The sequence below is a fragment of the Rhincodon typus genome, chromosome 9, assembly GCF_021869965.1.
Source record: "Rhincodon typus isolate 14 chromosome 9, sRhiTyp1.1, whole genome shotgun sequence".
NCBI classification, from domain to species: Eukaryota; Metazoa; Chordata; class Chondrichthyes; order Orectolobiformes; family Rhincodontidae; genus Rhincodon; species Rhincodon typus.
The window spans coordinates 17,168,651-17,181,581 of record NC_063340.1 but is presented as its reverse complement, the minus strand read 5'-3'; the positions used below and the strand labels follow the sequence as shown (position 1 = coordinate 17,181,581).

Sequence of the window (12,931 nt, the reverse complement as noted above, 5' to 3'; positions counted from 1 at the left end):
AGGCCCGAAACGTCAGTTTTCCTGCTCCTCTGATGCTGCTTGGCCTGCTGTGTTCATCCAGCTCTACACCTTGTTATCCCTGGATTAAAATGTAGATTGGTGGGTTCGTAAGTTTGCAGATGATACAAAGATCGATGGAGTTGTGGATAGTGCAGAAGGTTGTCAAAGGATACAGCGGGATACACATCAGTTACAGATGTGGGTGGAGAAATGGCAGATGGAGTTTAACATCTGTGTGAGTGCTGCACTTTGGGAGATCAAATGTTAAGGAAATGTATGCAGTTAATGGCAGGACCTTGAACAGCATTGATATACGGAGGGATCTTGGGTTCATGTCCGTAGCTCCCTGAAAGTGGCCACGCAAATAAATAGGATGGTAAAGAAGGCATAATGCATGCTTGCCTTTATTGTTCGGGGAATTGAGTCAGGATGTAATGTTGCAGCTTTATAAGGCTTTGGTGAGGCCACACTTAGAGTATTATGTTCAATTGTGGTCGCCACATTACAGGAAGGATATGGGGGCTTTGGAGAGGGTGCAGAAAAGTTTTACCAGGATGCTGCCTGAATTCGGAAGGTATGAGCTATAAGGAGAGGCATGAAAAGCTTGGGGTGTTTTCTCTGGAGCGGCGGAGCTCAGGGGAAACTTGATAGAAGTCTATAAAATTATGAGATGCATAGGTAGAGTTGACAGTCAAAATCTTGTTCCCAGAGTTGAAATGTCTAATACTAGGGGGCATACATTTAAGGTGAGAAGGGGAAAGTTCAAAGGAGACGTGAGGGGCAAGTTTTTTTACACAGACAGTGGTAGGAGTCTGGAACATGCTGCCAGGGGTGGTAGTGAAGGCAGATACAATAGAGGTGTTTAAAGGACTTTTAGAAAGCACATGGATATGCAAAGAATGGAGGGATATGAACCAAGGGCAGACAGAAGGGAGTAGTTCAATTTGGCATCATGTTTGGCACAACATCGTGGGCCGAAGGGCCCCTTCCTGTGCTGCATTGTTCTGTGTTCCCCTCTCCAACATACTAGTCCAAATGTAAGTCAAAATGTCAGTCTATTGAATTGAACTAACATCATTTGGGACAGAACAGCGTCACATTTCTCTCTGGTCTGAAGAGAGACCCCAAATATTAACTCTAATTTCTCTCCACAGATCTGCCAGACCTGCTGCGTTTTTCCTGCAATTTCTGTTTTTATTTCTTATTTCCAGCATCCATGGTTCTTTGTTTTTGTTTATCACATTTTTCGTTCTGTTTATATACCATATGTGCCTGTTGTTAGAGTCAGCAGAGACCTAAATTGTACCCTTAATCTGTTATTCAAAGGACTAATGTCAAAATTCCAGGCTCCCAAGATGACATGAGCTCTCAGGACATTCAGAGAATCAGGACTACAGTGTTATAGTCTCATTAACAAAATTTTACACTGAAAGTACAACTTCACTAATGCAGCTCAGTTTTGTAGAATTGATTTTGGTTGAAAAAAAATCATTAATAGCATCCAGCCTATCTTTTTGGTTGTGATAAAATATTGAGATTTCATGGTTCATGTATTCAAAGAGAATTTTACAACTAATATTGCAGTGTCAAAACAAGAGCCACCTTTGGCTGAATCATACTATATTTTGGCAAAGTGTCATTTTCATTGAGTTTCATGAAAGGTTTTTCCCCGGGAGGCTTAGTAAGTTTTCTCACTCTATCGTCCCAAACTCTCCTCAAATGCTAAATAAAAACTGGAATAACTGCAGATGCTGGAAATCGGAAACAAAACCAGAAATTGCTGGAAAATCTCAGCAGGACTTGTAATATCTGTGGAGAGAAATTAGAGTTAACGTTTTGGGTCGAGTGACCCTTTACTACCTGTATGTCCCTATGATGCCCCATTACACCCAATGCTAATTAATTCTCCCACCATAACCTGAGGTGCTCATCATTGCCAGGATAGCCCAGGCTCTCTGGTGCTGGCACCATCTTTAAAAGGCCATCGTATATCTGATCAAGCTCTGTCAGTTGGAGCTGCCCTGTTCGGTTCGTGACATTTGCCCCAGATATGGCAGATAAGGTGAAATTGACACCCTGCTTTGTGGAAAGGGACCTGAAAGTCCTGGTGGATGGGCTGGTGTGCTGCTGTCTCAGATGTCTGGAGAAATGCCCAACAGTGTAGGTTGAAGGTCAGTGACCTTCTCCATTCTATCAGGGTAAGTGCCACCACCTTCTTATTTACTGTGTCCCTGATACTGCACACCTCACACCAAGGGCTCATGCTTTATTACTTTTGCCATAACATGCAACATCTTCCCTCACTTGCATTTACCCACCAATTTCCCACGCCACTAACCCTGCATGGCCTCTGCACTACCTACTCACTTACTTAGGACATCAGACCATGTTTTCCCCCATCTGTACCAGCACTAACAGCAATGCCACCCACTTTCATCTTATTCAATCCCTCCCTTTCTTTCATTCCAGGAGTAAACAGCTCACAATAGGGCAGAAAGAATCAAGATAGATGGTGGGGTGTCAAACTTTCGACTCCTCATCTCTTACAAAGAAAGGAGCCTGAACCCTGACTGGCTGAATGATCGTGCCCAAACCCTTGGACTGATGCCAGAGGCTGCCCTGCCAGGATCCCTTGATTGAGAATTGAGCTTCTTGGCTTGACTGAGTAACTCTCCTTCAACTGGAGACATGGCATTTACTTGGAACTTATACCAAGTGTTTGCCCATACACTGATGGCACATGGCGCAGGTGTGAAATTAACATAGCATGACGCTGTACAGCATCATGTCTTCCTATTTGACTCTGTGACTTCTGAGCACATAACAAGCTTCTTGGCTTTGTGTCTGCTAGCGGTACCTTGCCTGTTGGCTCCAGCTGCGGGGGCAAAGCAAGGCAGGGATGCTGTTGGAATCCAGGTGCTCAGTGATTGAGCACTAAGAAAACATATGAGCAGGCCTGAGATGCAGCAAGGGTCTAGTCCATAACCTGGATGCCCACGGAGCATGCCCTGAGATATCAGTGCTATTGTTCAAGATGGTGGTCCAGAGGATCAAGCGATGAGCTGGAGTCACCAGGCACCCACTCAGACTATCATGTCAGGAATTTTTGGTGTCTTAATTCTATCTGGTGGATGGTCAAATCTGCATATTAATGAGGTGATATTAAATAATAATGTGATAATCACTGTTAGCAGGCCTCTTCTGCTCACTAGAGAGAATCTTGTCTTTATTTCTAGAACTTAGTTGGAAAATGCAACTCGTTGCTCAAGAAAGGCCCCACTCAACTTCTCAAGTGATTTTCCCAAATTCCCACTATAGTCTGTGTCATTTAAACCCTAAGAAGATTCTGTTCATAGTTTTATTTTCTGTTGACTTCTGCATGTGGACATGTGAATGTTGGGTTCCTTTTGACCTCTGCAAATCCTGATTCAGCCCATCAAGAATGTACTATCCAGAATCTATTTCTGAGTGTTATAGCAGTAGATTCCCTCTTCTCAACCACTGATTCCCAATTTGAAGTGACACTTAATTCCTTGCAAACATGAAAAGGTATAGGATCACATGAGACCTGTAGTCTATTTTGTATTCAGAAAGCATTTGACACTGTTCCCATGTGAGGTTGGTGGGGACATTTAAGACTCATAGGACTTATTTTAATCCTGGTGGGAGTGGATGGCGTTCATACATTACATTCTTCAACAGTGGCTTTGCAGCATTGAACTGTTGATTCTGATTTGAATGCCACCATTTAGTCGTTCACCTGATTGCAGAGAATAGCAGCAGGTCACTGGCAGCAGTGGGTGGATACTTGGGTAAACTACTATTGACTTTTCCTCCAAACTTGTGTTACTGATTCTCAATGTTTCCAATTCATAAATTATTCCATGAGCCTTAAACTGTCCCTCAAACCTTGCATTAGAACCTCAGTCAAATATCTCGGAACAACAACATAAACCACATCTCCTCCATATCCCTCACCCACGAACTTAGTTACCCCTCAAAGCAATATAGTATGTTGATAAAGCATTATCTAGTTATTTATATTTGCTTACTGTGATAGTTTTATATATTCATCTGCTGTTAAGTCTTGAATGTGTTCGTTAATTAATCAGGTTTGTATTTGACTTACTTCCACTGAGACAAACATCAAGTTGAAGGATACCCATCTTTCTTCCAAATCAGAATATTTTGATCAAAAACAAAGTTGCTGGAAAAGCTCAGCAGGTCTGGCAGCATCAGTGAAGGAAAAAACAGAGTTAACATTTTGGGTCTGGTGACCCTTCCTCAGAACTCTTTGATACTTATTTGTATGTGGAGGTTAAGCAAATGGGGATAGTGATTGATTATCAACAAATAACTGGGGCAGTCCTAAAATTAAACCTTACATAACAATTGAATTGGGGAAATCATCAGGTTACCTAGAATCAACGTTTCTTACGGCAACGTTGTCCAAAATAATACTTAATTTGGAAAATGACAATTCCCAAACTTTCCTTCAATTGTTCCTTTAAGAATAAGAAATGACTGGTTATGCAAAACTAGCCGTGTGACCATGGAGTCAAAGAATCATACAGCTTATAAGGCTAATTATCTCTTTAAAAGGGCATTTCAGACAGTTCCAGTCTCCTGCTCTTCCCAAAGCCCTATAAATTATATTCCTCTCTAATTATTCACTCATTTCCCTTTTGAAAGTTACGGTTGAATTTGCTTCCACTATCATCTCCAGGCAGTGCATTCCATATATAATAATAACTCATTGCTTAAAATAATTATCATGTCTCTCTTTGAGTTCTTTTATGAATACTCCTAAATTCATGTCTTCTGGTTACCAACTCTCCTTTCAGTAGAAACTGTTGCTCCTGATTTAGTCTCTCAAAATCTCTCATTATTTTAAACATTACTAATAAGTTTTCACTTACCCTTTTTTGCTCTAAGGAGAATAATCCCAGATTCTCCATTCTATGCACATAACTGAGTATCCTCAAACATCTGCTTGTAGTACAGTTTCATCATATCTATTGAAACACAGTCAGCTCAAGTACACCGCATCAGTTATATTGTACAGCTGTTTTGCATTTTATGATGTTTATAATTTCCCTTTACAGGCGCCATGTGATCCGATTTATTGCCACTTCTCCTCTTGGACACAATATTAACATAAGTAGTACAGTACCATTTATCTTTGGTGATGAAGATACAGTTTTAGCAAATCTTAACAAGGTATGTAGCACAATACTAATCACAGAATCTATTCATCTGAAACTTGTTACTAATTGAAAAATTACTGGGCAATCAGCAGTTGGGAATTCGTTAGGGCCTTCCATTCACAGGGTCCCTTACCTGACATCCAACTTTGACCTTGCAGGACATTTCAGCCAACTCACTGGACCAACTTGGCTTGATTTCAGTATAAAAATCCATTCAATACTTGTAGATAAGGCATAGCAGTATTTTCCATCTAAGGTTGACCTGATATGTAGGATCTGCCCACATATCTGTAGTGTATAAATGGAATTCATGTTGAATGTCTTCTTAAAAGGACTGGCATTTCTTGCATAATTTCGTTTTTCAGTACATTTTTACTGATGGTTTATCTTGGATCATTTCCTTTCTCTCAAGTTTATTTTTATTTAGCTTTAGATTTAATATTCTGTGAAAATAGGTCTCAGCTGTTCTCAGTTAGTAGGAAGGACATCTGGAGTCACAAGGTTCCAGGCTCAAATCCCATTCCAGGGCTTGAAAGATCAAGACTGACTCCAATACAGTACTGAGGAAGCATTGCATTGTTGGAGATGCAATCTATTGCATGAGACAATACATGGAACACCATCTGCCTGCTTCAGTGGTTGTAAAAGATCATAGCAGTATTTCCAAGAAAAGCATGAAAATCCAGTTTTTCTGGGCATTTCCTATGACTGCTTGTGAGAATTTACTGCTTGTAAATTGGTTGCCACATATCCTGCATTAAAACAGTGATTACACCTCAAGAGTACTTCATTAGTTTAAAATGCTTTAGATAGGCTGGTGGTAAGAAAAGCATAAGCTATATATATAAATGAATCTTCCTTTTATTAAGCAAAAGTAAAGACAATTTTAAAAAGGAAGGAAATATGTGCAAAGCTATGGTGAAAATGGTTGGAATTGAATTCTTGATGACACATAGACCAATAAAAGCTCAAATGAGAGTTCTTGCATTATAAATTTTCACATCAGCTTTGAGAAGAACAAGGTTTGTAAGCAGCGAATCTATATTGATTAGACATATTTGAATGTACCTCTGGGATTTACTTTAAGAAAAAACCAATACAGTATTTAACAAGTATATCAATGTCCGCTACCACTATGCCACCAATCATAACTCCCAGGTCTCGGCATAGCTATCTGGATTAAAATGCTGTTCATAGAATCTTGGAAGTATTATAGGGCACTCTTTCCAGCCACCTCATAATTTTGAAAACTTCCATCAGATCTCTTTTTTTTGCTGCCTTCTCTCCAAGTTTAACAGTTGCAACATCTGCAGTCAGTCCTCATAACTGAAGTTTCTCACCCACCAGAACCTTTCTTGTAAACTTCTTCTGCACTCTGTCTACATTGAACTTCATCTGCCATCTATCTGCCTATTCCACAAACTCATCTGGTCTCACTACAGGCTTAAACGTTGGAGGTGGAGCAGAGTTCATGGGCCTACTTCTGCTCCCGTCTCTTATGGTCTTATCAGCAGCCAGTCACAAAAGTGCTTAAACAATTGGCAGCCGGTCAGACAAATAGTTAGACTACTTGCAGATAATCAACCAAATACTGAGACAATACTGAGGCAGCCAGTTGTGCAAGAATGAGAATGTGTACCAGATAATTTTATCCTTGATAGCTCTTGAGACGTTAGGTGTAGATTACAATTTCTTAGGCTATATACATCCACCTTCTGTATATATTTTGAGAGTATATCGATCTGGCCTCCATTCACTGTGAATTATGAAGACAATCAAAACATATTGTAACATCTTAGATATGAAATATTGTAACACAAAACTTGACTGCCTTGTATTTTCCACATCTACAGGACAGCCTGCGATTTACGCAGCATGCTACCCGTATCATTAAAGCAATCGGCAATGCGATACACGGCTTCAATGATGCGCAAGAACATCGTAAAACTTCACTGGAACTTCAACGTTGTCATTTTCCATTCCCATTTGAAGATGCCATACTGGCTGAGGAACAAACCAAGGTGAATTCATTGAAGGTTCAAGGTTAGAGATTTGGAAAAAAAATAAATAAACACTTTTGTAACTTAAGCAGAGATAGTAAGAACTGCCGATGCTGGAGTCAGAGATAACACAGTGTAGAGCTGGAGGAACACAGCAGGCTAGGCAGCATCAGAGGAGCAGGAAAGCTGATGTTTCAGGTCGGGACCCTGCTTCAGAAAATTTTCGAAATGTCAGCTTTCCTGCTCCTGTAATGCGGTCTGGCCTGCTGTGTCCCTCCAGCTCCACAGTGTGTTATTTGTAACTTAAGCATTTGCTTCCTTCTGACCAATTGTTTGCATTATTTTCTTCCTATTTTAAAATGCTTCTGAGCAAGGCTTTCCCACTTTAAGTGGGTTACCACTATTGTTAAATTAATGCCATTTAAATCTAGACATATGTGTTTTACTCCATTTTTGCTGTTCTATTCCTGAAATGAGAAGTATAATAAATCACATGCACGCATCAAATGCAACAAATGCATTATTCAATTAGGTTCATTCTCCTAACTGTTTGAAAATTTCCTTTTACTGCTATTTAGCACCTCTTTTTAAAATCTGAAATACTGCTCAGCTGTGCCAAAACTACAAACCCTGAAAGAAGTAATGAACCTGGATGAGCCATCCAGCATCAATCGAGGCATCAGAAATGACACTGCAGACCTAGCTTTGTTGATCCTACAAAATCTTCCTTCCTAACTTCAGGGGGCTTGAGCCAAACTTAGGGGAGATCTGTCCGAGTCACAAAACAGCCTTATGCAATTGTCTTCTTGGAAATACAATTTACAGACAATGTCCCAGATGCTACCATCACCATCCTGTGTCTGTATGTCCTGTCCAGCAGAAAGACAGACCCACCAAATGTGGCAGTGTAATGATATACAGTTGGGACCTAGTTGCCCTTGAAGTGCTCAACGTTGAATCAGGACAGTAGGAGTGCATTTTGTGGCATCAGCTCAAACATGGACAACGCAAAATCCTGCTGACTACTACCTAAAGAAACAATAGTTGAGATCCTGGCATATCTAAGATTATCATATAGAGCAGTACTTAATATTAATATATAATAAATAGTATCACTTTGAAGCTCAAGCCTGAAGGCAGTCCTTGACTTCCCTTCAGAATAGAAACATTGAGTGTAGGATAAGGAGTAGCTGTTTGGCCCTTTGAGCTTTCTCCACCATTCAATATGACCATGACGATTCATCCAACTCAGTATCCTCTTTGCACTTTCTCCCATATCCTCCTATATCCTTTGATCCCTTTAGCCCAAAGAAATTTATCTATCTCCTTCTTGAAAACACTTTCTGTGGCAGAGAATTCCACAGGCTAAACACTTTCTGGGTGAAGAAATTTCTCCTCATCTCTGTCCCTACCCTCATCTCTGTCTTGCTACCAAAATGGATAACCTTACATTTATCCCCAATTGTATGCATTTGCCATATATTTGCCCACTTACTTGTACAAATCTCACTGAAGCTACTCTGCATCCTCCTCACAGCATACCCTCCCACTCAGCATTGTGTCGTCTGCAAACTGGAAGATATGACATATATTTTCTCATCAAAATTATTCATATATATTGTGAATAGCTGGAGTCCAAATACTGATTCCCACAGTACCTCACTAGTCTTTGTCTGCCTCTCGGGATAAGACCATTTATTCCTACTGTCTGTTTCCAGTCTGCCACCCAGTTCTTGATTCATTTCCGCACATTACCTCCAATCCCATGTGCTTTAATTTTGCATTCTGATCTCTTATGTGGGATCTTATCGAAAGCCTTCTGAAATTCCAAGTAAACCTTTCTTCTTGAGCAGTCTGTAAAAACTCAAACACATAGTGGCATTCTAACCACATGACAAAAGATGGACACAGCAAAAGGCATTTACTGCCTGAAAAATGATGGCAACAGTAAAGATTAAGAATCATATCTGAGATCCTCTAGAGAAGTTAAGAAGTCAAAATTATTTGTTTCCAACTAAAAATTAATATAGATTTCAGACGAGCCAGCAGCCAGAGAAAAGCCACAAGAGCTGAACATCTGCTGTAAAGGAAACCTCTTCAAACAGAAACTCCTCCAGAGAAACACCAGAACACTATTAGTCTCAGACTTTTATAGGAGAAAGAAGTCTTTAAAAAGTACAGCGAGAACAGTGAAGGCCCACTGGCAACCAGGGGAGAAATTCAAATTGAGAGAAAAGTAGTAGTGAGGGAACCAATAAGAGAAGAACAGACTTGAACTCATCCTCAGCAATCTGAGATTTCAACCTCTGGGAGCCCTACGTTGCATGAGATGTAGGCATTATGACAGCCATCTGAGAAATGAGTACAGACATATCTTATTCTTCTCCTGTAGTAACACACCAGTTATGTGTTCATGGACTGAAACCCTATGATTTACAAATGCATCTGACTGTTTCAAAGGGAACTTTTATGGTTACATTAACACACTGAAGAAACCCATGATGATAGCATACATGGCTGATCTTGCCACCTGGCTATCTTCAATGGTGGTGAGGTGGATAAAATAGTTGGCATGACTAAATGAGGCGTTGGTCACCTAGTTTATGCACCAATGAGCCATAGTCTGTGAAATGTTGCGTGTTGCACCCTAGATGGTACTGCTGGATTAGAAATTGAGTGCTGCTGCAATCTTGTAGGCAACTGGAATGGGGTTCCCCACCAATCCACATGCCTGCGGATATTGATAAATAGTTCAACAATATTGGTACCACTTCCTGTCTAGCATCTCCATTGTGATACCTTGAGAGAGTTTGTGTCCACTGGGTGCATTAACACATCAGTGCCCATCTTTGCCAATGTCTGCCTAGAATTCCTGCACCCCAGCATAAAAGTCAAAGCGAACCTACTAATCTTTTACTGTTTTGATCCACAGCCATTTAATGGCTATAGGGCCTTTAATTGGCTTGAGGAAGGATTTCCGTCCCCATCATAGAGCAAGTTCTGATTCAAAAATCAAAACAAAGAACGGTGGTCATTGCTGAGATTGCATGTAGTTTCAAAATGGAGTTGCCAACATAGTTCTCTTACTTTCTCAGATAAGTCCATGATTTTATAATGGCCATGTTTTTGCACCTTTCTCCATTTGCTTACCTGGCAGAAATCAGTTGTTCTTAATTTTGAATTTTATGCTTGACCTAACCCCAGAAGTTTTTTTTTGATGGGTGGTGGATGGTGAAAGAAGTCTCAGTTCCAGATTTCCAATAGCCTTTGTGTGAATCTTTGTGACATCATCCTTGAAAGGCCCAGCTGCAATTGTAAGATTATGCCTGGTTGCTTTGGACTAACTTGGCAGAAGAAATAGTTTATCTCTACCTACCCTATCAAACTCTTTAATGATCTCTAACACTGTGATTGGTTACGTCTTTAACCTTCTGAGTGGAAAAGAGTACATGTCTAATCTATGCCAGCTGTCCTCTTAGCTTAATCCTGTAAACCCTGGTATAATTCTGGTCAATCTGTGCTGCACACCACCTATCCAAAACTGAACTACAGTACTTCAGATCTGCTCTAACTGGGACTTTATTCAATTTTAAGGTAACATCACAGTTTTGTATTCCAGTTCTCTTGAAAATAAACACTAACATTGCAGAAACCTTTATAATTTTTAAAAATATCTGTTTATTGTAGATGTGTCAGTTTGATATGGTATTTAAGAAAAGCAAATTCTTCTTGTTCTCTAAAGTAAACTGAAATCACACAACTTAATTTGTAAAAGACTATTTTGTATCTCCTCATTGTAAATTCTGTTTTATTATTTCTCTGCTAGGTCTTCAACAAAGCCGTTTACGCCACTTTAGCACACGCCCTTGATGCTTGCCCCAGTCCCGAAGACTATTTTGCCCTTAAAACACTCTTAGTTGATAGCTCTCCCAAGCAGCTTAGGATCGAAGACAGAACTTGCATAAGTGAGTGTGCTGATACCGTTTGATATGTAACTTTAGGAGATGACAAGACAATGGTTTTCAAGTCAGTATGTATTGAGAAAATATTTATTGAATACTATGAAAGCACTTGGAAAGAAAGTTGAGAAACATTTTTTCACTATTTATCTGAACAGCCATTAGCTGGTGCACTTTCTATTCCTAAAATTCAGCCACTGTACTTTTATTGAAATACTTGCTGTATTTATAATCAACATATTTAATTTAACTAATGATCCTGTACAAGTGGATCCCTAATAAAAACATTAGCATGAAACCACAACCTGAAAACAGTTTCATAAAAGATATTGATAATTCTGAACAGCTTCTTCTTGCCTTGCACCTAACCTGCACATCTTTGGACTGCATGATGAAACCAGAGCAACCGGCAGAAATCCATGCAGATGTGAGGAGAACGTGCAAACTGCCCACAGACAGTCACCCAAGACTGGAATTGAACTCAGGGCGCTGGCACTGTGAGGCAGTAGTGCAACCCACTGAGCCACCACGCCGCCCTATCCTAAAATGCTAATTAGCTAATAACAAATTAAGTACTTTGAAAGTTTAATCACGATGTTACGAAACATAGAGAAACTTGCCAGAACACAAACATTAATGCCGTAATGACCAGACAGTCTACTTTTGGGGGTTGAGGGATAACTATTGACCTGGATATCAGGGAAACACCTTTATTCTTTCTTGAAAGAAGGCATATAGTCTTTTTCACAGGGATGGGGAATTGGAAACTAGAGGGTTTTGGGTTTTAGGTGAGAGGGTAAAGATTTAAAAAGGACTTGAGGGGCAACATCTTCACAAAGCGAGTGTTGCATAAATGGAATGGGCTGCCAAAGAAAGTGGTTGAGGCAGGTACAATAGCAACACTTAAAAAACATTTAGATAGGTACATGGATGGGAAGGGTTTAGAGGGATATGGACCAAATGTGGGCAATTGAAACTAGCTGAGTGGATACCATAGTCAGCATTGACCAGTTGGGCCCTGTAACTCTATGACTGTAATGCCAGGGGATCATTTAAGTTCACCTGAAGAAGTAGATGTCCCGGTTTAATATTGTATTTGAAATATGGCAGCTTCAACAGCACTTTCTTAACAGTAATGCATTAGATTGTCATCCTAGACCTTTTATCATTAAGCCTGTAGAGTGGGATTGATCCCAAGATCCTCTAATTCAGGTCACAATGCAACCACTGAGCCATAGCTGCAACACTGGTGGTGTTTTGAAGCATCTCAGAATCAACATTGGAAACAACTAACAAATACTAACTGTTTCTCCAATGCTGATTTTTATTTTAAAATAACAGTGGCTTCCAAGGTAGAAACGATTGTCCTACTTCACATGAAAGAAAGTACATTTCACTTAAAAGTAAAGAATGGTCAAGGATGAGAGGGAAAAAATTGGGACAGTGTCATTAAAATGCTAAACACAATAAATAAGGCTAAAATCAGAAATTAATTTAAATGTGACATAGGAATATAAAGGAATTTGATTCATAGACTATTTACATACATAAAAGAGCAATAAATCCATGCCCAGCCAGTAATGTCCACAAGAGAATAAAAAAAGTTCCAATTATGTGAATCATGAACCATGCGATTTGAGATAAATTTGAACTTCATTCATAATTTCACAAGAGCTCTCTGCAATCTTGGGAGTTGACACGCAGGTTTGAAACATGCCTTTCTGTAAGCCCTTCTCCTCCTGACTATATTGATAGTAGGCATTGG

General features: G+C 39.8%; 1 protein-coding gene across 1 annotated transcript in view; it reads left to right on the top strand.

The window, feature by feature from the left end:
• adgb (androglobin) overlaps nucleotides 1-12,931 on the top strand; it is a 179,491-nt gene that overhangs the window by 101,419 nt on the left and 65,141 nt on the right. Inside the window, exons 11-13 of the mRNA XM_048600925.1 lie at nucleotides 5,106-5,220; nucleotides 7,061-7,228; nucleotides 11,034-11,172. Of these exons, the coding sequence (XP_048456882.1) occupies nucleotides 5,106-5,220; nucleotides 7,061-7,228; nucleotides 11,034-11,172 (422 nt within the window). The remainder of the gene's footprint in view (nucleotides 1-5,105; nucleotides 5,221-7,060; nucleotides 7,229-11,033; nucleotides 11,173-12,931) is intronic.